The 27471-nt window shown below is 36.0% G+C and overlaps 1 protein-coding gene across 2 annotated transcripts in view; it reads right to left on the bottom strand.

Annotated features, from left to right (window-relative positions):
* Positions 1–407: 407 nt before the first annotated feature.
* Positions 408–27471, bottom strand: part of USP4 (ubiquitin specific peptidase 4) — a 67514-nt gene continuing 40450 nt past the window's right edge. For both annotated transcript variants that reach the window (XM_051986600.1, XM_051986608.1), the window contains 8 exons: positions 25415–25503; positions 9196–9432; positions 7922–7992; positions 7433–7551; positions 6662–6811; positions 4555–4658; positions 3205–3293; positions 408–2839 (listed from right to left, as the gene is read on the bottom strand). In XM_051986600.1, coding sequence (XP_051842560.1) covers positions 2678–2839; positions 3205–3293; positions 4555–4658; positions 6662–6811; positions 7433–7551; positions 7922–7992; positions 9196–9432; positions 25415–25503 — 1021 coding nt within the window. In that variant the 3' untranslated portion in view covers positions 408–2677. The remainder of the gene's footprint in view (positions 2840–3204; positions 3294–4554; positions 4659–6661; positions 6812–7432; positions 7552–7921; positions 7993–9195; positions 9433–25414; positions 25504–27471) is intronic.

Below are 27471 nucleotides of genomic sequence, written 5' to 3'. Positions count from 1 at the left end.
AGGAAGACCTACAGGCCCTGTCTCAAGCGCTGATGCTGCCCTTCCCCCCGGAAGCAGAAGGGCGGGGCCCGGACACCTGACCCCTTCTCTCGGCCTTGGACAGGCTGAACTTCACTAAGCCTTCCGAAGCCTCCCCCACTACTAGCCCACTACCCCACGACCCCACCACCCCAGGACCGGGCTGACGGCCAAAGACCAAAACCCGCCGGACTCCGGCGCCACAACTCCCGCCACAGTCGCCCCCTCCCCCGCACTCACCCGCACGGCCCCGCCCAGCCCGGGCAGCCCGCGCGCGCCCCCGGCAGCAACGGTCGCTACGCGCGCGCGCTCCTCTTGTGCGCGTGCGAGGCCGCGCGGAACAGGCGCGCCCCCCGGGCCCGGGCCCCAGCACAGGACTCCACGCTGGCTTAGTGCAAACCATTCACTTTTATTCTTTCTAGCATAAAAACCCGGTGTTGCAGGCGGTTAGCCTGGTCCTGAAGGAGTCTCGAGCTGCCAGAGACCCCGGCCCAGCCGAGGCAGAAGAGGACGGGCTCCCGCCGCTCCCCTTGGCTACAATGCGTCCCATTAGGATTCAGGGCCCTGAGAAAACCCGTTGTTTTGACCACCGTGGCACGGGCACACAGCCAGTCTCAAAGGAAATAAACAGGCAAAGGGGCATTTCCCTTAGATCCATGTGGTCTAGGGTAGGCAGAGCCCGAGGCTGCGGAGCAGGCAGCAGAGGACAGGGTCAACTGGGCGGGGGCTCAGGTCCAGGCAGCCCAACCCTAAAGATGGGAAGTGGTCTAAGAAGCAATACACCAAAAGCAATCGTGAGCAAATAAACGACAATTTCAGTGCTTTAGAGTGAAGGGCTGGAGCCAGAACTTGGGCCAAGCGCTGCTGGTCATCCGGGCGGGGAGGCTGCCTCGCTCCCAGGGAGCCAATCGGCGCCAGCCAGAAATGCTTAGCCCTCTTACACCACCTTCTATTCAGAAAGTAGGAAGCGGCAAAATACCAAACTCCCATTAGAGAACAGGTCCTGGAGCTGGAACAATTAGGCTTGGGCCACATTCCCCTTCCTCTACAACAGTGGAAAACCAAATTCATTCCCGTGGCATTGGTTCTTTTTAAGTTTGCACCCAGGGGTCCAGCTCCTGATCTGGCATGTTTAAGGAAAAGAAGGCCCCGGACAGAACTAGTGATGTCCATAGATAAAAGCCAAGATAGGCAGTCCTAGGCACAAGAGAAAGGCAGTGGCATTGGGGCAGGGGCATTTTAAAAACTGGAGATGGAGAAACTGGGTTTTCGAACTAGAAGATAGCATACGCATACGCATACTGATTATGGGTTAATTTCAGGAATGCTGACAGGTTGTTGTTAGTAAAAGAAAACACCTTTGGCATATGCATGTAAAAACATGGAAACAGGGATCTGTGTTCTATAAATTAAAAGGTGTCTTTGCCACCAAGAGGCAGAACTAAAAAGTGTCCACAGTTAGTGCTTGACTAGCAGTCTCTGCAAGTAGAGGAAACCAACTGAAATGAAAATCAGAACACTGATGCCAAAAGCAGGCCTAAAATTCAGAGATCAGGGAAAGACATGAAAAGAAAGAAATGAGGGGGAAAAGAGAGAAATAAAATGCTTCCTATCCCCTCCAACTATGCAACCAGAATGGAAAGTTGGTTGGCAAGGACTAATTTTTCTTTTACCAAATGGTTCCTTTTTAGCACTAATGCAAATGGCAAGGATTTCCAAGTTGTAGATCCTAAAGACAAGCAGGGGGAAGACATTACCAAAATTACTGACTCCAGGGAAAGATACAAGTTCTCAGCAGTCTTAAATAAGGGGAGATTGCTTTTAGCTATAGCTTAAAAAAAAAAATCCAGCTGAGTATAGAATCAAAATGTTTCAATTCATTACTGAATACAGTAGTCATTAGCATCTAAAGATATCCCACACTAGGGGAGAGGACAGGAGATTCAAATACATTTAACATCTACACTTATTGAGAAAGCAGTTGCATTCAAGTCATTTCATTCTGAAAACACCCAAAGGATCCAAAATCAGAAATCAAAATGAATGTTGTCTTCAAGGGAAAGGGGAGGAATTCAAGTAAATCTGTGTCAAGGTACAAGAATGGCAGATCAAAAAAGTGCCCAATTTCACTTTTTGAGTGGGTTTCCTATAGGAGAGGCTACAACGGCAGCTGGCAAAGAGAAATGGGAAAGTGAATATCTGAGAATTCTGGAATATAATCAATACAGAGGGTTCACTATTGCCAACAAATCATTTGGTTGCACCAAGAAGAGCTACTTTGGAGATTTTCCTGGAGAAATATTCTCTCCCCACAATGGTATGCTTTATCATCTTTTCATACCCCCTCCCACCCTCCCACCCATTCCACTCCCCAATCATAATGTGTGGCTCCTCCAGCCTTACAGCCCTTACCCTGCTGACCCCAGCTCTGTAGCATCACAGGTGTTTACAGAACTTTCCCACAACTTGTATTTAAAAATAATAATTCAGCCTCTCAACATAACCCTTCATGAGCAAACAGGGTCTTTTTTTTCTCTTCTGTTCCATAAAAAAGGAATTTTCCTTATGGATGGCAGTCTGTACATCTGGCAGCTTTTAGAGTGCAAGAGATGTTCCAGATGTGTCAAATGGTATTCTAAGTGGCTGACTTCAGGCAGTTTCAGTTGGTATCCATGCTATACATGTCATCCTCTTCCAGCCCCTCCTGGGAGCGCTTTCCTTTCTTCCCTGCATCTGAGGGGCCAGGGAAACCCGGGAGTGAGGGTGCCTTATAAAATTCATCATCCCGACGCTGGTAAAACAACACATATGCTGCTTTTGTCTGAAAAAGAAGAAGAGTCAATCTGATAAATTTAATCTGGAAAACCTTTTGTTTATTTTGTTATCACTACTGACTGTAGCAACACAGTAGTAACTAAAGGGTATTTTCCTCATCAAGTGTCTACAATAGACAAGAGTTTTGGGAATCTATTGTCACTGCTCAAGATGTGAGGTGTCTGAAGAGTCCCAGGTAGAGAGACTGTCAAATCAGGTTAATTTAATGGCTCTAAGACACAGACCTACTTTCTTATTATAGCTATTTCTCATTTCCTTTCATGACACCCATGTTTCAAAAATTTTTCATCTTTAATTCATAATAGCTGATTGCAGGAACTTGGTAACTTCAACCAACTCAAAAGTACTCACCACTATTTGATCCTCAGAGGCCAGAGATACATTACTATCATCAAAGTAATACCATTTGCCATTCAGTTTGTTTTTTGCATATGCAGTATCTGTCAAGTCAGAGAAGAATATATTAGCAATTACTGAAGAGGGTATCCATGCTATATCAACTATAGCAAAGATTTTTTTTTTTAAATTAACTGAAATTAACTCTTACTGAGACATACAGCAAATTGGAGTCTGTGATGTAGCATAAACAAATAACTGATTTTTCTAATCTGTTTCTATGAAAAGATTTACTTCAAGTAAACAAGCAATGGATCTCTTGGTGACCAACGCTTCAAGATGGATTTCTGGCAATTAATCTCACAAACATAGATAGCTAGTATCAGGCCAAAAGTCAGCTGGAATATGACAATATTTAAGCCTGGTAGAGCTCATAGATAGGAGCCAAAGTTCATTTTTCATGTTAGATAAAATATTGTATTTAAAAAAGAAATGCAAACTGAGCTAAAATCTGTCTGAAATTTCAAAAGCCAATAAGGCTATTTTATTCAAGGCTATCCAGATACAGCACCATGTCTCTCAAATATGGCAGTCTTATTTAGTGGTTACACACTAGACTGTCAGCATACTTATTGAAGAAAGAAATGCTTCCCAAAGAAGTCCAAATGAATTCTTTGACTTTTAATGGTATAATATTGAAGGATCCCACTTAAGAAACAATGATTGTTGTTCTATCAATCCTAGCTCAGGTTCCTAAATACCTCATTAATAATAATAATAATATATATTAATTAAAAAACTACAACAAACTTGTCTTACCTGGTGTCCTCATCTCCAATTACATACTACAACATTAATCTTTTCTAAACTGTATTCACCTAAAGTATAGCTACAATTTACCCTCTCTTAAACCATATCTATCATCTTTCTCTAAAACTCTCTGATCTAATCAAACTAGTACAAAATTCCTCATAGTTTCTGCCTCTATGCCTTTACCAATGCTATTTTCCCTGCCTGCATGCCCCTTTTTCTCTATTGAAATCTTCTCAGTTCAGTATTCAACTCGTTAAATACTTTATAGCCTAGTTGAAATCAAAATCTCCCTTTCTTTTGTAAAGTACTTTCTTCTGGACTTCATCTGGAACTTAGCCTAATATCTTATCTGCATATGCAAATGCTTGTATTTGTAGCAGGTATACACAATCTATTTGCACAATCTGACTATAAGATCTGAAAGGTAGAAATTATGTCATATTTCATTGTAACCCACAGGACACTTAATATAGTACATACATATAGGAGCAGTTCAATTAAAACTTGCTGCCACTGAAAAATTTAGAGAATGACATGCAATTTGGTACTTACAGTGGCCCACACCCATGGCTCCATAATGATTTGATACTGCAATGAGATCATAGACATAAGGGCCAGCTGCTGGGTCACAGACAAACTCAGACATGTGCAGGTCCCTGAAGAAATTACATATAAGACATCCCATAAATATGTGAAATTACAGGTAAAATCTAGCAGATGCTAAGTATTTATCAAGATTTCACCACATAGCAAATATGAAATATTACATAACAAATTAGAGAAGCAAGATTTATTGATAAGAGTACATGTCCAAATAAAAGGTAAAGATAAAAAGGATTACAAATTATAAAATAGATAATTTTGACTACAAAAAAAAACACCTTTTAAATGTTTGTTTTGCACAAACAAGAATTGCAATTAAAATTAAAAAGGAAACAACTGGGGAGAGGAAAAAATTTTTTTTGTAAAAAGTCATATCTGGACAAGATGGGTGCCTGAAGGGAGGTAGCTCCCATGGACTCCCTCAGCAACCTGAAATTCATCATGCTAAACAATGATCAAGGAATCCAAATAAAAAACTTCTTCCACCAAAGAACTTTACAAAAAGTCAGCAAAAAATTGAAAGGAAATAAGGAGGCTACCAGCAAAACCAGCAATAACACAAACACCAACTATCTTCCAAGATGATGAAAAATAAGACAGAGACATGTATAGCCTACAATGGAAATTTTACTTCACACCCATTTGATTATCAAAGATGTCTCCCCAAAATAATAAATACTGAAAGAGTTTTAGGAAAATAGGTACTGTTTACATATACTGTTTCACCTGCTGAACTTGTATAACGATTCTGAAAAGGAATTTGAAAATATACCCCTGAAATGAGTAAATTGTCCATTGATGAATCAGTAAGAAATAGATTCAAATCCCAGCTCTCACATTTACAAGAGGTGGGACTATGGGAAATTATTTCCTCTTTCTGGCTTTGGCTTATACTTACACCATATCCCTCACAGAATTATGATAAGGAATGTTTTATAAAATTAAAAGTGCTAATTTGGAACTATGCCCTAAGGGCTATAAAACTACAAACCCTCTGTATCCCAAAGAGATTATAAAAGAGGGGAAAGAATCCCCATCTGCAAAAATGTTTGTAGCAGCACTTTTTGTAATGGTAAGAAAGTGGAAACTGAATGGATACCCATCGGCTGGGGAATAAACTATGGTATATATGAATGTAATGGAATGTTATTATTCTATAACAAATGATGAGCAAGTTGATTTCAGAAAAGCCTGGAAAGATTACATAAACTGATGCTTAATGAAGCAAGCAGAATAAAGAGAACATTGTAATAGTAACAAGATTATGTGATGATCAACTGTGACAGATGTGGCTCTTTTCAACAATGAGGTGATTGAAGGCAATTGCAATAGACTTGGGACAGAAAGTGTCATCCATATCCAGAAAGCGAACTAATGGAGACTGAATATGGATCAACCAAAGCATAATATTTTCACTTTTTTATTGTTGTATTTTTCCTTTTTTGAGTTTTTTACCCCTTTTGATCTTATTTTTCTTGCTCAGCATGACAAATATAGAAATATGTTTAGAAGAACTGCACACATTAAACCTCTATCAAATTGATTGCTGTCTCGGAGAGGGAACGAGGGGAGAGAGGGAGAAAAATCCAAAACACAAGGTTTTGTGAAGGTGGATGTTGAAAACTATCTTTGAATGCATTTGGAAAAATAAAATACCATTAAAAAAAAGTTCAAGTACTAGATAAATGTGTCATGTGATTATTATCACACTGAGTCAAAATAAAAGAATGGGAGCTAGGAATTTGGGATCGGATTCCAGTGTCCTCAGTGTCTTAGTCAGATGATACTTTTCATACTCTACCCTGACTATAGATCAGCCAAAAAAGAAATAGTCGAAGGAAAAAAAAAAAAGACGTCTATTTCCTAGATATAGGAGTTCTGTAATGAAGGGAGAAAATATGGTTCAATTATAATCACACCTTTATCCAAAAATGAATTGGTCATTTGTAACTCTGGACCAAAAATGGCAATACTTAGGGGTCAAAGTCCAGCAGTATTGCTGCAGCATTTCTTATGTGACTGTAATTTTTTTGACATAAATATTAAAGAATCCTACCTTATTGGAAATTCAACTACTGTGTCAAGCTTATCTCTCCAGTATCTGTTATATGAAAATCGCTTGAGATGAACCACCAATATTTTTGGCAAGGACCACAAGTCGAATTTCTTTGTAGCCTGTTGATGTTTCTTACAGTTAGGACAATACCTGAAGAAGAAATAAATATTCTCACTATAGAGTCAAACTAACTTTATCAGGAAAGCATTCAGACAAATTTTCAATTATTGCCCTAGTCACAATCTTTTCTTTATAAAAGTAAAGATCACAGGTCCTCAACTCTTCCACATATATATCCTATGAGAGAGGCTCAATGCACTCACTACATAATACAGAACAGAGAATTTTAGGAAATAGCTAAAGGAACTAATATCTTTTGTATCAGAAATATTGGTCAATTTCCTTTAATCATTCTTCTCTGCCCCAGAACAAAGTTGACTCTAGTACAGAAAACATTACTTCAGTACCACGCAAAGAGTATTTCTAACCCTGGAAAACACAATTAGTGCAGAGAACACTGCCATGAAGTTATTTCCAGATTTTCCAGTGTAAAAGAAAAAATTTACTTGAATAGTTCATTGATGAAAACAATGGCTATGGCTTTAAGCAGTGTGGGCATCCTCTCCAATGAAACAGACTATACTATAACCTTGAAACAACTAACAGTTCATGAAGGGATTCAACCTAAACATTCGCCAACCACCCTATGGCCAACCTAGATATAAATCACTCCAACCTCAGTGAGGCTGGTCTTTGGACTACTCAACTTACCAGGGGTCATGCTCCCCAAGGGTTTCCATGGTAGTGAAGAGCTCTATGCAATCTCGGAGAGCCACTGTCGTTTTCTTCTTCTTCTGGGGCTGTAGCATACTGCTGTGTTTATCATAAGCCTGTGAGAAACACAGTGGTAAAGTTTGGTGCCACAAAGTTGACCAAAGACAAAAAGAAACTCTAATCAGACAAGGCAATGTATTTTTTTCCTTTTCAGGTTTAGTGGAATGCATTGCAGAAAATTTTTGATATTGTGTTTTTCGATCTCAATTTCAAATCCACATCTAATATGCACTGTTCAATGTGAAAATATATCAAGTTGCTACATTGTCATTTGAACTCTGATAGCAATCGTAAAAGTTTTCAAAGATGAAAAGCCTTTTCCAAATCCTAATTGCTCTACTTAGGCTCCTTATTCCAACATTCTCAGGCATAAAGCCTGAGAAACCTAGTCTAAAATGAATCAATTAGGCAAATCAAATTACCCACCTCTGATTCTTGTTCATCGTAGTGAAGACACCGGGTTTCGGTGTCCCAATCAACAGCAACTGTGGAACGAGCTGTGGAAGAGAAGGACAAGATTTCCATTTCCTGCTCACTGGCCAGCAAGAGAAGAAGCTGCTTGGGTGGCTGCTTTCCAGGTGATGGGAAAACAGAGAAGGATCAAAGTCAAGATCTAACTCTGGCACCAGCTACTCCCTGAAATTTCTCATAATTAGACCCATCCCCCTCTGACCTGCACCTAAATCTTTCAAAGCAGGGAGCTTTCTCCCTCCTTTCTCATAGAAATTCTCACTTCTAAAAGTCTGGCCAGGTCTTCACATGAACTGCAAGGAAATCCAATGCCTGACCATATAAGTGGATGGCACTTTATATGTGCATGTCAAATTAATTTTCATAAAATAACCTTAAAGGTCATAATAATGCTCTTACCTACATATTTAAAAAAAAAAAATCAGAATTCTATCGCAAACTGAAACTTACGAAGTGCTTTTTTTTTTTTTTTAAACAAAATAACAGTGTGAGGAAGGTAATATAAGTATTGCACCATTCCACAGATGAAAATAAGACAGATGTCAATTGATGTTTTCACTCCCCCATAATTCGTAATTATTAACTGCTCTCTGATACTCTCTCAATAGCTTTCCACATCAGCACTTGTCTTCTAGGTAGTCCTCTCTGATTATCTATGTTGTCCTAATCGTTAACTCATGTAGCAAAAATTTATAAAGTGCAGGGAGCCCGACTATCATTCAAAACCCTATCTTATGAATATCCTTGTGGGGGAAAAAAATTATACTAGAAAAGATCCAAATATTGAAAGAAAGATGGTGCTAATACAGAGATCATGACTTGTTCCTTCTCTTACTGGGGTATTATGTGCAGAGGAGAGACAGGTTCTTTTTTGTCCTTAGCAGGGAAATATAAGGTCAAAGAATTTAGAGTTAACAAAGCTTAATTTATAGTCGTCTCCAAAAAATAGGACATAATAAAAAGTCATACAGGTGGTAACAAACCCTGGAATCAGACCTGGGATATGTCTTACAAGTACAGTGTAGCCAACAGATAGATTAGCTCTTCAGACATTCTTCCAGCAGTGACTTTTATGTCGTCAAGTTTATGATGTATCTTCACTATTTATTGTGAAATACATACACAGACACAGACATACACGCAGAGCATTTTTCACTAGTTTTCAGATCTACAAATAAACTGACATCTGCTAATTAAATCAGTTCTAAAAGTACAAAGAAAATGCTTACAGTTCAGTTTAAGGAGTTTCCCATCTGCTGCAAGAGAATTGATGTCAGTGGTGCCATAGGAATTTACCAGGCTGAAGGTAAAAAGCCTTTTCTTGCAGTGCTGGCCTCTGACTCTCTTTGGGACATTTTGATGGGACTCATTTCCCAATTCATGTTCCACAGAGTCCTCTGATGAACAGGTCTCTGTTTCTGCAGGTTGTCCTTTGCTTTCATCTTGGTGTTCCATTTCTTCTTCTCCTGATACAAGTAAAAAATGAAGTCTAGACTCAACACTTTACGTTGTGGGTTTTTTTAAATTTATTTAAAGAATCATGTCTATGCTTAACATATATTGGACTACTTGCCACCTAGGAGAGGGCATGGCGAAAGGGAGGGAAAATTGGAACACAAGGTTTTGCAAGGGCTGATGTTGAAGAACTGTCCACGCATATGTTTTGAAAAAATAAAAAGCTTTAATTTTTAAAAAATCATGCCTAAAGATCACTAGTAGGGTTATCCTTCATAATATCTACCTGCACATAAAAGCAAATAATATTTTGCCTTGGATGTAATTATCACAACTTTTTCTAAATCTATTTTCATTTGGTCCTCCTACCAGGCCCATGAAGCAGGTTAGCTAAAAGGCATAGCTAAAATCATTTCATAGATAAGAAGGCTAAGACCTTTCCTATCCAATATCACTAAGTCAGCTCCAGAACCCAATGCTGCCTCAGAAAACTATGTCATTACTCCTTCTACCAAGTAACAATGCCTCTAACCATATGCATAGCACACAGAACAAATAAAGTTAATTAGCAGAAAAGAAATGCACATGTCCTTCTTTCAATGACTTTGTGTTGGATGAATTAGAGGACCTAGATTTCAGTATACCTTTGTCAGTAACTAGCTATATGATCATGGACAACACATTTGATCTGCTGAACCTCAGTGTCTCTATCTACCCAATGAGAGGAAGAGTCTTAGTCCCTAAGGTCTTTTCTAGTTCTGATAAGTTTGATTCTACAACTTCTAGACAAAAGCTGATCTATGAAGAAGAAAAATTAACTTAACTTTGAATAAGTCCTACAGTTTATAGATAAAATAAGTGTGTAAGATTCAGAAATGGGGCTTTTATCTCTTCCTAGTCAAAGTAGTCTGACTAGTGAATCAGAATCCAACAGATCTGTAAGTCTTATGTCTAAGAGCAGAGGCATGAATTTGTGGTTTCATAGAAGAACAGAAAAAAAGGAGGAAAATCTAATTGCTTCTGTTATTTCTATTTCTAAGGCCATTAGTCACATAAATATCTCTGCAGACACCAGTATTCAGTGCAGCTAGTCAATACTGCTGAGATCTTCAGAGACAAACACAGAAAGAACATCCATTAACCCAGAGTAGCAAGGGAATCAGAAAATCTGGCAAAATTAATACTAACCACGTAAGAACACACCAATGAAGAGAGTCACACCATTTCAAAAATTGCTTCCTTGTAAACCATTTTCACTGACATCATAAGCATTCCATACAATCATTGATAATAATAGCAGTAACCATGATTTTATATAAGGCTTTTAAAGTTTTATCTTTTACAGAAAATAAAAAAGATTCTATATTGGAGATCATCTCATGACTTAAACCTCACGACAACTTTAGGTAGTCCAATTAGCAATACTGACTAATGAGGTTATTATTACCCTTATTTTACAGGTAAGGAAACTGAGGCTCTGAGACACTAGGTATTTTGGCCATATTCATATATCTACTAATTGTCTAAGATGAAGTTTGAACCTAGTTATTCCTGATCTCATCTTCAACACCATTCTACACCATGGCACTACCTTTTGAAAGCTTGATTTGGCCTCCAAAATGCATCAGGTGATGGCCAACTGCCTGGAGATACCTAAGGAAAGTCTCACACCTTGTCTGTGTTTTCTAACTCAGAAATATTTTCCACCCTATGAGTGTTCTACACCCTATGAGAAACAAGGAACACCTCTCTACAGCACTGGAAGGTGACATCTGTGAATTAAACAAAATGAACTCAACACTAAACCACTTTAAATATAATTTAATATTTTTCTGACTTACAAGGTACTTTGTAATCTGGCAGCACTTATTTCTAATACTTCCCACTGTCCAAGACAGGGAAAAAAAGCCTGGATAAATAAGAGTGTTGTTATCTGCCTTGAAGAAAAGCAGAAGAAAATTATAATTTAATTTTTTTTTTAAAAAAAAAAAGGTGTATATTTTTACTAATATTTTATTTAAGATTTTAGCATCAATATTCATTAGGGAGATTGGTCTATAATTTTCTTTCTCTGTTTTCAGCCTACCTGGTTTAGGTATCAGTACCATGTCTGTGTCATAAAAGGAGTTTGGTAGGACTCCTTCAATCCCTATTTTTTCAAATAGTTTATTTAGCATTGGAGTTAATTGATCTTTAAATGTTTGATAGAATTCACATGTAAATCCATCTGGTCCTGGGGATTTTTTCTTAGGGAGTTGATTGATAGTTTGTTCTATTTCTTTTTTCTGAGATGGGAGTGTTTAGTATATTTACTTCTTCCTCTGTTAAGGTGTATATTTTTAAACAGTATTTACTGCCTAAAGTAAAGTCCTGAAGTGACAAATCCTAAAGAAAAGCTGATAGCCTTACATTAGAACATTAAATCTATCAGTTTGAATCTGTCACCTGCCAGGGAGTTGCTCCTTTAGCAATGAAAAGGGAAAAAGGTCCAAAAACAGAGTCTCTACCCTATGCATTCCTTCCAACTGTTAAGGAACCTAAAGTCAAGAAGTAAGCTGAAAGAATGGAAGGTGAGGCAGGAGGAAAAAGAAAGAGAAAAAAGGAATAGGTAGTTAGTTCATAACTTTCTGAAGAGTTGTCTGAAGAGCAGAACCAAATGCTACCCAAGGCTTTTTTGTCAGATTGAGAGATGAATATAGACCAAGGTCTACTTTTATCTATATCTCTCAGGGCCAACTTCCTTCCTTCATACTGGTTGGTTCTAGGATATTAGCACAGTTAAAGTACTGCTGACCATACGTCAGCAAATCAAGTAACTGGACACAAGAGGAAACAATAATGAGTTTGAAAAACAGAAGAATTGTTTTTGATATTGATATTGTCAAAACACTACTATCCACTGCAAAGACTCCCACAGCTATGAACATTAGAGTCCCAAGTCCAACTTCAGCAAGAACTAGGCTCTTAAAAGTCAAGCATTGAGGGCTCCCTCTAAATGAGGAGCACCTTGCAAATGTGCCTGATGAGGCAGCAGAGCAGCAACAAAGTGAGGTCCCTTCAAACATGTCTTGCCCATAAGTTGGAGAACAGCTAAATAAGTTATGGTATATGAATGTAATGGAATATTATTGTTCTATAAGATAAGATGAGCAGGCTAATTTCTGAAAAGCCTAGAAAGGCTTATATGAACTGATGCTAAATGAAGTGAATAAAACCAAAAGATCACTGTACATAGCAAGAAAATCAACTGTGATGGACTTGGCTCTTTTCCACAATGAGGTAATTCAAAGTAATGCCAAGAGAACTAGATGTAAAGTGCCATCCATTTCCAAAGAGAGAACACTATGAGACTGAATGTGGATCAAAATATAGTATTTTTATCTTTTGGGGGGGTTTGCTATTTTTTTTCCTCTCAATTTTTTCCCCCTTTTGATCTGATTTTTCTTCTGCAGCATGACGAATATGGAAATGTGTTTAGAAGAACTGCATATATTTAAGCTATATCAGACTGCTTGCTGTCTTGGGGGGAGAAAAATTTGGAACACAAGGCTTTGCAAAGCTCCATTTTTTTGGGAAAAATACTATAATAAAGGAATTGTTTCCTTCAATGAGCTTTTGGCCGAATCTGTTTTCTAAAGTGTTATTTTCTTTAATATTTTTTCAACAAGCTGTTGTTGACTCTTTTCATAATGTTTTTGCATCACTTTAATTTTTCAAAACTTTTCTCCCTTTATTTTAATTGATGTTTAAAATCTTTCTTGAATTCTTCCAAGAATTCTTTTTAGGGTACTACTGTTCAATTCACATTTTAATTTGAGCCTTTCCCTGCAGCTGCTTTGACTAGTTTTCCTCTGGATTTCTTGATCTTCTATCTCTATATTATGTTTCTCTAGTTGGGTTCTTTTTTAAGTTGTTTGTTCATTTTTCCAGTCTATTTTTTTTTTTTAAACTTTCACCTTTATGTTAAAGTTGGGCTCTGCTCCTTGGGTGAACAGAGCACAGTTCCAAGCTGTTGTGCTGCTGTTTCTAGAGCTAGTTCTAAGGGACTGGAAAGTTTTCAGTTCTAAGGTGATATGATCTAAAAAGAGATGTGGTTACTGTTATCCTAGTCTTTGTTCTGGTCTGTGAGCCTTCACAAGCACTCTTCTATACCCTGGAACCTTTGCTTCCCTGTGGTACAAGTGTTAGTAGTTCTCTCCACATTTCAGTTGAAATAAGAGCCCCTACTCTCATGAGGGATCACAAACTTTTCTCATTGCCCTAGAACTGTGACGAGTGCTCCTGCTTCCCAACAGCCTCCAAGGAGTGTGTTAGTATTACATTTTGTCCTGGTTCAATGACCCAGAACTGTATATGACCAATACAATAGGATCATAAACCTAATTCCAGTAAAAATAAAAAAAAAAAAATCACTTGAAATCTTTTGACCACTTTTGAATTGACAACCTCCCTGCCCCCTTTCTCCCCTACTCCCCCCCACCCCCACCCCACGCTATTTATGGACTTACTGTGGAGTATTCAGAAACTACATACTCCCAAGGAAGCTTATGCTGGTCTCCCAGGACCAAACACTATTCTGTGAGACAGACTTTTCCTGTCAACCTAAGTTGTCGTGGGCTAGAAAATGATTTCACCCTCAACTTTTTTCTGATTCTGCCACTTAAGAATTCAATTTCAGGCATCATAATAAAGTGGTTTGCAGGGGAATTTGAGAGTCCAAATGAGTTCCTATTACTCCACAATTTTAGCTATTATCTCTGCATTTTCTTTTTCTTAATCAAATTAAGTGATAGTTTCACCTTTTTTTTTTTAACTCTTCAAAAGAAGCACACTTAGTTTTACTTATTAGCTTGAATTTTACTTTTAATTTTGTTAAATTCTCCTTTGATTTTTGAGACTTCTTTTGTATAATTTGGGGACTTTTATATTTGTTGGCTTTCTGATTATTTAATTATATACCCAAATCGCTATTTTTTTTTTAAACTTATGAGACTTTATAGATATAAATTTTCTCATAGAGTAGAGAGAAGGGAGGGAAAAAATTTGGAACACAAGGTTTTGCAAGAGTGAATGTTGAGGATAGTTAGGTAGCACAGTGGATAGAGCACCAGCCCTGAAGTCAGGAGGACCCCAGTTCAAATCTGACTTCAGACACTTAATACTTCCTAGCTGTGTGACCCTGGGCAAGTCACAACCCCAAATGCCTCAGCAAAAAAAAAAAAAAAAAAAAGAATGAAGAAAATTATCCATGTATATGTTTTGAAAATAAAAGCTTTAATTAAAAAAAATTTTTTTCCCCCACAAGTGCTGTTTTGGCTTCATCTCACAAATTCTGGTATGTTACCTTATTGTTGTCATTATCTTTAATGCATTTATTGTTTCTATCTTTGATCTTTTATATATTATTTTGTTTCCAATTAATTTTTAAGTTTCAAAGGATTTTCAGTAAATGTAATTTTTTTTTGGTATTAGCATCAGGTAAAAACACATTTAGTATTTCTTTTTTGTGCACTGTTTTGTGCCTTAATACATGATTATTTTGAAAGGTATATACACAGCTAAGACTTATATAGACTGTTTTCTATTCCCATTTAATATTCTTCAGAGGCAAATTAGTAGAACAAAGGATAGTCCAGCTCTCAGATATGTGAAAAAGGAAGATTACATTCAAAAAAGAGCTAGAGAACATTATGAAATGCAAAATGGAAAATTTCGATTAAATTAAATTAAAACGGTTTTGTACAAAACACAATCAATGTAGCCAAGATTAGAAGTGAAACAGAAAACTAAAAACATGTATAAACAAAGGTTTGGATAAAGGGCTCATTAATAAAATATAGAGAGAATTGAATCCTCCCCCCCTTCCAGGGCAATTGGGCTTAAGTGACTTGTCTAGGATCACACAGCTAGGAAGTGCTAGGTGTCTGAGGCTACATTTGAACTCAGGTCCTCCTGCCTTGAAGGCTCTATCCACTGCGCCACCTAGCTGCCCCAAGAACTGAATTCTTATAAATTTGAGTCAGTTAATATGAAGAATTGACTCAAGTTTATAAGAATACAAGCCATTCTCCAATTAATAAATAGTCAAAGATCAAAACAGCCAATTTTCAGATGAAGAAATTGAAGGCATTTCTAGACATCTAAAAATTGCTCCAAATCACTACTGATTAAAGAAATGCAAATAAAGACAACTTGGAGGTACCACCTTACAGAGCGACTAAAATAACAAGAAAAGATAATTATAAATATATGGAGGAAATGTGAGGAAACTGGGACACTAATACATTGTTGAAGGAGTTGTGAATTGAATCAATCATTCTGGAGAGCAATTTAGAACCAGGCCCAAAGGGCTGTAAAAATGTGCATACCTTTTGAGCCAGCAGTGTTTTTACTAGATCTGTATCCTAAAGAGATCATAAAAAAGGGAAAAAGGACCCAACATGTGCAAAAATGTTAGTGGCAAGTCTTCTTATAGTGGCAAGGAAGTGGAAACTGAGTAGATGCCCATGAGATGGGGGAATGGCTGAATATGTCATGGCATATTAATGTAATAGAATGTTATTTTTCCAATAACAATTAGCAGAATGATTTAAAAAGGCTTGGACTTACGTAAACTGATAAGTGAAGTAAGTAGATGTATGACGATTATATGATGATCATTTGTGATAGACTTGGCCCTTGATTTAGGCCAATTCCAATAGACTTCAGATGGACAAAGTCAAATACATCCAGAGATAAGACTATGATGATTGAATGTGAATCATAACACAATATTTTCATATTTTATTTTATGTTTTTGTTATTGTTTGTCTGCTTTTTTTTCATTGTTTTTCTCCTCTTTGTTTTGATTTTTCTTGTGCATCATGATAAATGTGGAAATATGTTTAGAAGAATTGCACATGTTTAACCTATAATGAATTGCTTGCTATCTAGAAGAGGGAGAAGGGAGGCAGGGAAAAATTTGGAACACAATTTTTTGCAAGGGTGAACATTGAAAACTATCTTTGCATGTACTTTGAAAAATAAAATACAAAGCTATTTTGAAAAAAAATGATATCTATCTAGTTTTTTTTTAATTTCTTTAAAAGCAATCCTAATATTAACATCTATTTCTTCCTACAATGATTTAAATTTTCCTTGATGGAAAGAGAAGAGAGAGAAATGTTTGGAGCTTGGGTTTTGCAAGCTGGATGCATATATTTTGAAAATAAAAAGCTATTATTAAAAAATATCAAAAAGAAAAAAAATCTAAATATTTTCTGGGATACTTTCAGAACACAGTTATCTTTTAAAACCCTACATGTTAACTTGATATCATCCCCAAAAGATGTCATCTGCTAGAGCCCATTAAACTCCAGCTGATAGATGGCTACATCCCCACTTCCCTGCATCCGCTAGATTCCACATAATGCTCAATTAAGTCATCTCCCTCCTTGAGGACCCATTGAGGTAGGAACATTTCTATGACCTTTGTCAGTGTGAAACAGCTACAGAAGCTGAGACCTTCAACCCTCCTTCCAAATAAATTTGAAGCCCTCGTCCTTGAGGACAATATTGATGAAACAATATTGAGGACCCTGCAGGGAACAAGACACAAACCCACCAATGGGGATCTAGAATGGATCCCCATTTACTGATTTACTGATAACAGTACTGATAAACATTTACTGATAACAAATCATAAAGACATTAAAAAAAAAAAAAAAAGACATGTATGTGTCTTTGCCTGCCCTTGTGCAATTAGGGAGAGTTTTTATCTCTTCCAAGTAGATATTAGGTCTGATAGTTTTGATTCCCTAGCAAAGATTACAAGATGTGGATAGGTCCCACAAAACAACTAATATAATGTCAGCCCACTTTTATTAACATAATCAATTGTAAACTAGGAAAACATTTTTACAGTTAAAGGTTCTGATAAAGACCTCATTTCCAAAATATATAGAGAACTGACTCAAATTTATAAGAAGACATTCTCCAATTGATAATCAAAGGATAGGAACAATTTTCAGATGATGAAATTGAAACTATTTTTACTCATATGAAAAGGTGTTCCAAATCATTATTGATCAGAGAAAAGCAAATTAAGACAACTCTTGAGATATCACCACATACCTGTCAGATTGGCTAAGATGACAGGAAAATATAATGACAAATGTTGGAAGGGATATGGGAAAACTGGGACACCGATACATTGTTGGTGGAGTTGTAAATCCAACCATTCTGGAGTGCAATTTGAAACTATGCCCACAGAATTATCAAATTGTGCATACCCTTTGATCCAGCAGTGTTACTACTGGGCTGATATCCCAAAGAGATCTTAAAGAAGGGAAAGGGACCCATATGTGCAAAGATGTTTGTGGCAGCCCTCTTTGTAGTGGACAAAAACTGGAAACTGAGTGGATACTCCTCAATTGGAGAATGGCTGAATAAACTGTGGGATATGAATGTTATAGAATATTATTATTCTGTAAGAAAGAACCAGCAGGATGAATACAGAGAGACTTGGAGAGACTTACATGAATTGATGCTGAGTGAAATGAGCAGAACCAGGAGATCATTATACACTTCAACAACAATACCGTAAGAGGATCAATTCTGATGGAAGTGGCTATCTTCGGCAATAAGAGGATCCAAATCATTTCCAACTGATCAATGATGAACAGAACCAGCTATACCCAGCTAAAGAACACTGGGAAATGAGTATAGACCAAAACATAGCATTTGCACTCCTCTGTTGTTTGCTTGCATTTTTGTTTTTCTTCCCAAGTTATTTTTACCTTTTTTCTAAATCCGATTTTTCTTGTGTAACAAGATAACTATATAAATATGCATACATTTTGTATTTAACATATACTTTAATATGTATGGGACTGCTTGCTATCTAGGAGAGGGGGTGGAGGAAAGGAGGGGAAAAGTTGGAACACAAGTATTTTCAAGGATCAATGTTGAAAAATTACCCATGTGTATGTTTTGCCAATAAAAAGCTATAATTAAAAAAAAAAAGCAAAATCAATTGTAATGTTTCTGTCCCCATAATGATATCAGTCCTTGTTGTGGTATGGGAGCTACCTGCCAGTGGCTGCTGGAGGTCTAACTCAGATCTGTAGAATGGATCTCTTCAAGTGAGAGGATGATGATGAAACAAAGAGATTGAGAGGCAGTTGCTGTTTTCTGACCTCTCCTGAGAGGCAGTTGCATTGTCTGACCTCTCTCCTCTTCCTTCTGCTTCCAATTTAAATCATTCCCAATCCGCAACACCTGTGTCAGTAAAGGCTGCCCTGCAACTCCTTCAGATGTTATGATCCATAGCTGTGGAGGCTCCCTGAGAATTGACCTGCTGCTCTACATAGGCATGGTCCTTAACAAGTCCTGCCATCAATTATACCATTTTTAGTCCTTGTTTTTTGTTTTCTTATACTTCCCAAAACTATTTGAAGGCTAGTAAATCCTATTTTGTAGTCTTTGGTCTCTCTCAATAACCACTGACCCAATTTATTGAATCCTGCTAGTTTAAGTAAGAGGGAGCTATATGGTTCAATGGATATCAAGTGCTGGGTGTAAAGTCAAAAAGACTGAAGTTTAAATCCGACTTCAGATACTTACTAGCTAAGGGACCCTAGGTAAGTCATTTAATTTCTGTTTGTCTTAATCTAGTGGGAAAGAAAATGACAAACTACTCCAATATCTTTGGCAAGAAAATAATTAGCAATATAAAACCTAGGGAATTCCCCCTAAGGAACTTATTACTTGAAGAATTCCTTCATGGGAAGGAAGGGGTGGTGCATCCTCTCAATTAACGCTGAGTGATTGATGCGCTTTCTGGGAAGTCAAACTATAAGATAATTAATTTTCCCTTGATAGACTTCCTGATTTCAGGCCAGTAGAATGCTTAAGCCTTGAAGAATTTTTTCTTCAAGGAGATTTTTGACCTTAAATTGAGAAGGATATTTTCTATTAAATGATAAAGAAGCTTATCTTCCCTGTTAAGGGGAAAAAAAGCAATCAAAATATGGCCTGAACAATTATTCTTAGGAGTTCTATTGTAGATATGTCTCCGTTTTTTTTTTTTTTTTTTTTTAAATTTCTGTGCTTATGGCATGGTCTGTGAAGACATCTAGTGACCAAAAGGAGAACAGCAACACAATTATAAAACTGAATTGAGATTTATATTTATGGGCAACAAAATTAGTTGATCAGTCCTGAGACTGTGTGTGTTCTAGAGGAGAGAGAGGGAAAAATAAAGGGTTAAAAGGGGAGGGGGGAGAGACAGAGAGAAAGAGAGAATCGAGGGAGACAGAGAGAGAGGAAGGGGGAGGGGGAGAGAATGCTTCCCTGTGTCTGTCTGTCTTTACCTTGTAAACTAATTCTCCCCGTTCCCCCCCTCCCCGAAAAGAATGGGAATATTTCTGAGTTTTCTAAGCCTTTGGAAATAGTCTCTTTACTATGAATTTCTAAATTATGATTTCAATGTTTTTGTATATTTTAGTGAGTAGTGCTTTGTAGAATTTGTTTTAAGAAAAAGAAAAAATTAGTGGAAAGAAGAGAAAAGAAATAGATTTGAAAACAGTGCCTGGTATCTTTTTTAGTGCTTCTCCAATTAATTTATAAAAAGACAAAAGAAAATTCCTGGGAACAAAAATAGCTCTAGAAACTCACCATTGAGTTGATAAATTTTAGAGATTAAATTTTAATTTCTTTAACTAAGGGAAGCAACTTGAAGGTAAGTGAAGCTTAAATCTATACAAATTTTTACTTTCTTTTAAGCAGCTTGCTTTTGTAATTATGTTTTTCTAAAAACTTTGGGAATGGGTCTTGAATTATTAGATATTGTCAACTCCTAGATTAACTGGGTGCCCAAACTGAAATTTGTGTATTATCACTTGTTCTTTCTATCCCCAAATTTTAAGCATTTATCTATTTCTAGGATCTCTTAAGCTCTTTGCCTAGCAAAAATGCTAGGCAGCATGCAGGACTAGATCCAGCCAAATCATCTGCTACTAAAAAATTCTGAGATTTGCTTTTGTTGATCAATCCATTCCAGAGATCAGATGGCATTGCATGTTTTTTAGCTTCATTGGCACAAAGAAGAGAGACTATCCACAAAGACAATGAATCTCTTAATTTATTTTATACTAGATTTTATAATAGTGCTAAGAAATATTTTTGCAAGCACTGCCGGGTGACATGAGAAATGTTTTTCACATTATTACCCATATCTGACATCAGGACAATATATACAGGAATTACATCATTGGACTTCTTTGTAAAATACAGCTAAATCAAGAATACTCTATATTGGTCTAGTATGTGATCACTATAAAGTGTCAAAACCTAATGGTTGAAATGATTTTAACTATCTTTCAATTGGATGTCTGGTAATAAGTTATGGCTATTGTATTAGAAATTCTATTACATTACGAACTGAGATGTTTAAGAAAGACTGTAATTGCATTGTTTAAATCCTGTTGACAATTTAATTTTTTTTTTGTTTTTTTTTTTTTGAATTTTTTATTTAATAATTACATTATATTGACACTCGTTTCTGTTCCGATTTTTTTTTCCCCTCCCTCCCTCCACCCCCTCCCCTAGATGGCAAGCAGTCCTTTATATGTTGGATATGTTCCTGTTGACAATTTAATAAAGAATAAGAGGGTGATGCCATTGTATTATTGCTAATTAAATAATTATTTGTAAAATTTATAAAATTATTATTTGCTATCCAAAATGGCTGTCAGATATTTAATTGGCTATATTTTAAAACAGATGTTTATTTACTTCAGTATAATCAGGTTAAAATGCCATTGTTTTCTAACTAAGCAAGCCAAATTCCATGGTTCTCACTTATCACTGTGCAAAAGATTTATTTGTTGTCATGTATTATCTGATCATCACTTCTAAAAATCAGTAAGGTGCTAAATAAAACAGGCCGAATAGAATATACAAATTAAAATTTTGCATTCTGCTATGATTCTAAGTCACCTATCTCAAGTAATCTTTTCCATTAAGTAAAATCCACAGCATCTAAAATGTTTCCATTTGAGAATATATCCAAACTTGATTCAATTGGAGTTCTCGCTAAAGTAAATTAGAGTGTGAATTTCAAAATGGTACATTTCAGAGTAAGACTTCATTATAGAAATTATACACACCTAAGCTACAAGTACTACATCACTAAGAATAATTTATGTTGAAACAGTTATTATTTTATTGCCCCTCTATCTGTATATGTACCCTAAATTGTGAAAGGGTTAAGATACTGGTAAGGGATCGTTATATTAAATGTTTTATCAAACTTCATAGTTTTTATGTTACTGTAAATTGTTACAGTTTTTTGTTCAAGTTGCTATATAAATGTCAGCAAAAATTACAAATCAAATTAAAATGCTTGGGGCAGCTAGGTGGTGCAGTGGAAAGAGTACCAGCCCTGAAGTCAGGAGGACCCGAGTTCAAAGTTGGCCTCAGACACTTAACACTTCCTGGCTGTGTAATCCTGGGCAAGTCATTTAACCTCAATTGCCTCAGCAAAAAAAAAAAAAAAAAATTAAAATATTTGTTTCAGTTTCTCCAATGGAGGTTTTACAGTTTGCTTGTTTTCTACAATTAATTCAATGATGATCATGTATCTGCATTTACATTTAAGATTAAAATTGTTTTGGAAATCAATTTAAGATTTAATCATGTATCATATAATTTGCTGAAATTTCTATTTTAATGTTGTAGTACAGTTTATACTTTGCTGGACTTCAACAACAGGAAGTTCAGAAACAATAACTTATTTGAAGTCTATGTAAACCAGCAGAAAGATGGTTGGAAACAATCATATGAGGAAACTGTATTATGCAATTTCATGAGCCACATAAAACAGGAATAATTACTCCACAAATTTTTGAGCAAAAGCTAATCAGAAAACAGTGGGCTCTGAAATTTATTGTACTGACATATAATGGCCTTTGGGAAAATTGAGATTCAAATCTTATAAACCCAGATCTGTTTTAGTCAAAAACATGTCCAAGCACTAAATCATAATGTAGTATTATACTAATTCATTTATGTAAATTATTTTCTTGAAGAGGTATTTGATAAAATTGATGTCACTGACTGGCAATAAATTGGTTTCCCATTTTATATGCATTCTCATATTGTGAAATTTGATAACATTATCATTGTTTAGAAAAATAACTTCTCTTTTATTTAGATACTTTTGGGTTGCAAATTCAGCTGTTGTTTAAAAGTTGTTAAAAATGTTATTGGAATTATGTAACATATATGTATAATATAGTTTTATATTTAAAGCTATATGAAATAGTTTTAAGGATCTCTTAGGTTGTTTGAGACTTGCTATTTGGGCATTCATAAGATTATCAGCCTTGCTGGTGAAAGAGTATAAGATTCTAAAAAGTTCAAACCTGAGAAATAGTTCTGGAGCTACTTGCCAACCTTCAATATTGGAGGATCTAGTTCTACATACAGCTAGAGTGGGAAAATTTACAAATTCAATTACATTAAAAAGTAAATTTCACCTAGATTTATTTTTAGTCATATTAAAATTATACCTCTGATTATCTAGTAGCAAAGTCTCTACTCTATTAACTCCTCACCTACAAACTGCAGCTGCCATTGCCCTTCTAGTTAAAAAGATTTGTGATCTGGTCTTGGGAACTCCACTGATACTACAGTATCCCCATGAGGCCAAAGCCCTTTTACAGAGGCACCACCATGCAAAACTTTTATAATTAGAAGTCTGTGTCCATTCAGATAAAGAAATGGTGGAATATAAATGCAATTGAAATAGTTTTGCACATCAGTTTTAGAGTTAACTAAGTTAGTTTTAAATATAGTAAAAAATACTTTCTAATAAAATTAACAAATATTTAAATATCTTTAAATTGAATTCCACCATTGAAAGATAGTTACAAAACATTTTCTATAAACTTAGTATTATTGACACTTCTAATTTACCCTAGACTATGATTTGTAGAATTTACTGTTTAAAATAAAATCTTGTGGGATTATGAATTTTCTTTCTTGAAGTTTCAGATTTGTTTGTGTCATTAAGCCAATTTTTCACTGCTTCAAGAAAAATATTAGCTTAATGGGAGTGACATCTGTGAATTACTTTGAGTAGATATCTACTCCTGGGGAATACTTCAGAAGTAGGAAAAGGGAGTGGTGACTTTGGGAAGACTCAGGTAGACCCCTCTTGGCTCTGTTTCCCATTCAAGAAATTTTCCTACCTGGTTAATTATGAACCTGGCTGTGACAAACCTGTTATACAACTGGCTTTCTATATGACTCTTGCCTAGAATTAAAAGAGATCAATGGGAGTATATTCTTCCTACTATAACTATGCCCTCTCTTTTCCTTTTAATAAATTTCTATAATCCAGGCAGGTGGTCCACAGAAATTAATAAGCACAATATTTATGCTACTATTTAACAGATTTACAATAAAAACAGCAATTTACGATAATAGCATGTAAGTATATAAGATCTTAGGCAGCTAAATTGCTCAATGGTTAAAGAACCAAGTTTGGAGTCAGTAAACTCTTATTTCAAATCTGGCCCCAGATACTTACTAGATGAATGACCCTGGGCAAATCCTTAATCCCTATCTGCCTTAATTCACCAAAGAAGGAAACAACAAACCATGTTAGTATATTTGCCAAGAAAATCTGACGGACAATATGGTCTACAGGGTCATGAAGAGTCCAATTGAATGGCTGAACAACCTGTAAGATCTTCCTGTTTTCAATCTAATAACAGGAGTCATTTCAACATCCTAAACAACTAAATAAGATGAATATTTGGGTTTGTCATCTATTGTTGAGTAGTTATAAATATTTACGTATAAGGTTAAGTCTTTGAAATAAATCTGCATGTAGCATGTGCTCGCAAATTACACTGGAGTTACCTCAAATAGGTCCAGCATTTAGAGGGACTAGAGATGACCCCCTAGATTTCAAGGTCTTCCTTTCCAATACCTTATCTAGTGACTATTTTAACTAACTGCTCATTTTATTTGTCTCTATGACTACAAATGAGATTTAGATTTTCCCCAAATATACAGTAGATCTGACTACAAAAGGCTAATAGCTATTATAATGGATTTGATGGTCAACATATGAAAAACTTATCCAATACTTTTTACATACAAGGCTCTGAACAAATCACTGGAATCTCCTCTAGCTTTTTCTAATACATTTTTTTCCCCATTGTCCCTATGCTTTGGGCATATTGGATCCTTCTAATCCATTAAACCAATTTTATTCTCCCATATCTGTACCTCTAGTTATGCTTTTTTTCCCTGTGACTTCTCTCCCATTTCAACCTGCTGAAATCTTTTGTACATAATGAGGCATCAATCAAATAACTCTTCTTCCAACTCTTCCTTGTTCCTAAATGATACTGACTTTCTATTCAAACAGCAAGTTATTTTACACTTTTCTACTGCTTTTATATTATTGTGTATTATACTTACCCTGGGATTTCATCTTATCTCTCTAGTAAAACTATAAGGTCCAGGAGAGACAAAACTATATTTTATCTAATGTCTTCAAAACATATCTAATACCTAGCAGAATGTTCTATATGTAACATACCCTTAATAATATTTGATGAATTGAAATAAAGTCCAGATTTATAAGAGTAAAAGCAAAAATAAGGACAAACTGGTATCCCCAAGTAGACCATAGGACACAAAAAGCAAGGATAAATATCATAAGCGATTAAGCATTCAAACAAAATCTAATTACCTTTCCTAGCTTCAACACATCACTCAATTACAGTTAACAGATCAGAAATAACAGACTTACAAGAGTCTTAGATTCAGATGATCTATTTTCTAACTTAACTGAACTATTTTATCTAGTTTTTCCTTGTTAAAAGGGATGAATTATGGACAGGAAATGTATATATTAAGAAATGTAGGTGATGTAAGATTTTTAAAAATTAAACTTTCAAAAACATTTATTTATCCCATTTAATAAGCACTCACCTTCACAAATGCCATTGGAACCATTGCAGGTAGCACTGTCCAGATGTGGTTTAGGAGAGTCATCTGGTAAAGGATGCTTTATGTAGCGGCTTTAAAAAAAAAAAGGCAGTTTATTAATTGCTACATTTGTGTTTTCTGTCTACATTTGAATACATACAATTTTATAACTGGCTTCAGATATCAACCATTTCATTTAAACCACTGCAGTCCTAGGCTTCTGCTTGGTAGTGAGCATAAATCAAGGCAAATGAAAATTTTTCTTGACAAACAACATGGTTTCTAAGGGACAAATATATCTAGTAGTCAAGTGAAAGTGTTTTCCTAGAATATCTGACCTAACCTGAAACTCTCCTAAATGGTATCTTTATTCACTCTTCCTGGAGTAGCTATGTTAGTTATTAAAATACTTGAAGAATCCAATTTGAATATTCTGCAAGACTGTTAAAGTTAAAAGGAACTTGACTGAGAAAGCCTTAAACAAGAGGCCAAAAGGGATGCACTTTACTCAGAAGGCAACAGTGAACCAAAAAAAATTTTTAACCATAAAAATAATTTATTCTATATTATATGCAAAAGAAATAGTAGTCTGGCAGCACACAATAGAAAGTTTCATTGAATAGATGGGAGAGAGAGAAAATAGAGGAAAATGACTTTGAAATTTCCATGTCTTTATGGTATAGAGATCTGAGGGACATGTGTTGTCTCATTAAGAAGTCTACAGGCTCTAAGGTGCCACTACACACCTCTCGGATTGGCTAAGATGACAGGAAAAGATAATGATGAATGTTGAAGGGGATGTGGGAAAACTGGGACACTGATACATTGTTGGGGGAACTGTGAACTGATCCAAACATTCTAGAGAACAATTTGAAATGATGCCCAAACAGCTATCAAACTATACATACCCTTTGATTCAGTAGTGTTTCTACTGGGTCTGTATCCCAAACAAATCATAAAAAAGGGGAAAAGGACATGTGCAAAACTATTTGTAGCAGCCATTTTTGTAGGGGCAAGGGAAGTGGAAAATAAATGGATGCCCACCAGTTGGGGAATGGCTGAAGAAGTTATGGTATATGAATGTTATAGGATATATTTTTTTTAATTATAGTTTTTTATTTACAAAATATATGCATGGGTAATTTTACAGCACTGACAATTGCTAAACCTTTTGTTCCAATTTTTCCCTTTCTTCCCCCATCCCCTCCCCGCGATGGCAGATTGACCAATACATGTTAAATATGTTAAAGTATAAATTAAATACAATATAAATATACATGTCCTAACGTTATTTTGCTGTACAAAAAGAATCGGACTTTGAAATAGTATACCATTACCCCGTGAAGGAAATCAAAAATACAAGCAGACAAAAATACAGGGATTGGAAATTCGATGTAATGGTTCATAGTCATCTCCCAGAATTCTTTCACTGGGTGTAGCTGGTTCAGTTCATTGCTGCTCTATTGGAACTGATTTGATTCATCTCACTGCTGAAGATGGCCACGTCCATCAGTACTGATCATCATATAGTATTGTTGTTGAAGTATATAATGACCTCCTGGTCCTGCTCATTTCACTCAGCACCAATTCCTGTAAGTCTCTCCAGGCCTTTCTGAAATAATCCTGTTGGTCATTTCTAACCGAACAATAATATTCCATAATATTCACATACCACAATTTATTCAGCCATTCTCCAATTGATGGGCATCTACTCAGTTTCTGGCCACTACAAAGAGACCTGTCACAAACATTCATCCACATACAAGTCCCTTTCCCTTCTTTAAGATTTCTTTGGATAGATGCCATTTCTTTATGTGATAATGAGCTCTATATCCCTGCAGATATTCAGGAAGAAGGTGGGTAACTGCTTTCTAAGGTGGTTATAGAGGTGCTTCTTTAAGTATCTGGTAGACCAGATAGCCCTGGAGGTCTCTCCGAATCTTGAAGTGCCTGATGATTTTGAAATCTTTTGTGATAGCAAGCTTTTGCCTTTTTAAGGTATGTTTGATTTAGAGAAATAAACAAAACTCTACTAAAATCAGTTCTTGGAAATAAAGCTG

This window comes from Antechinus flavipes, chromosome 1, assembly GCF_016432865.1.
Source record: "Antechinus flavipes isolate AdamAnt ecotype Samford, QLD, Australia chromosome 1, AdamAnt_v2, whole genome shotgun sequence".
NCBI lineage: Eukaryota > Metazoa > Chordata > Mammalia > Dasyuromorphia > Dasyuridae > Antechinus > Antechinus flavipes.
Note: the sequence above shows the minus strand (reverse complement) of the source record. Positions and strands in the feature narration are given on the sequence as shown.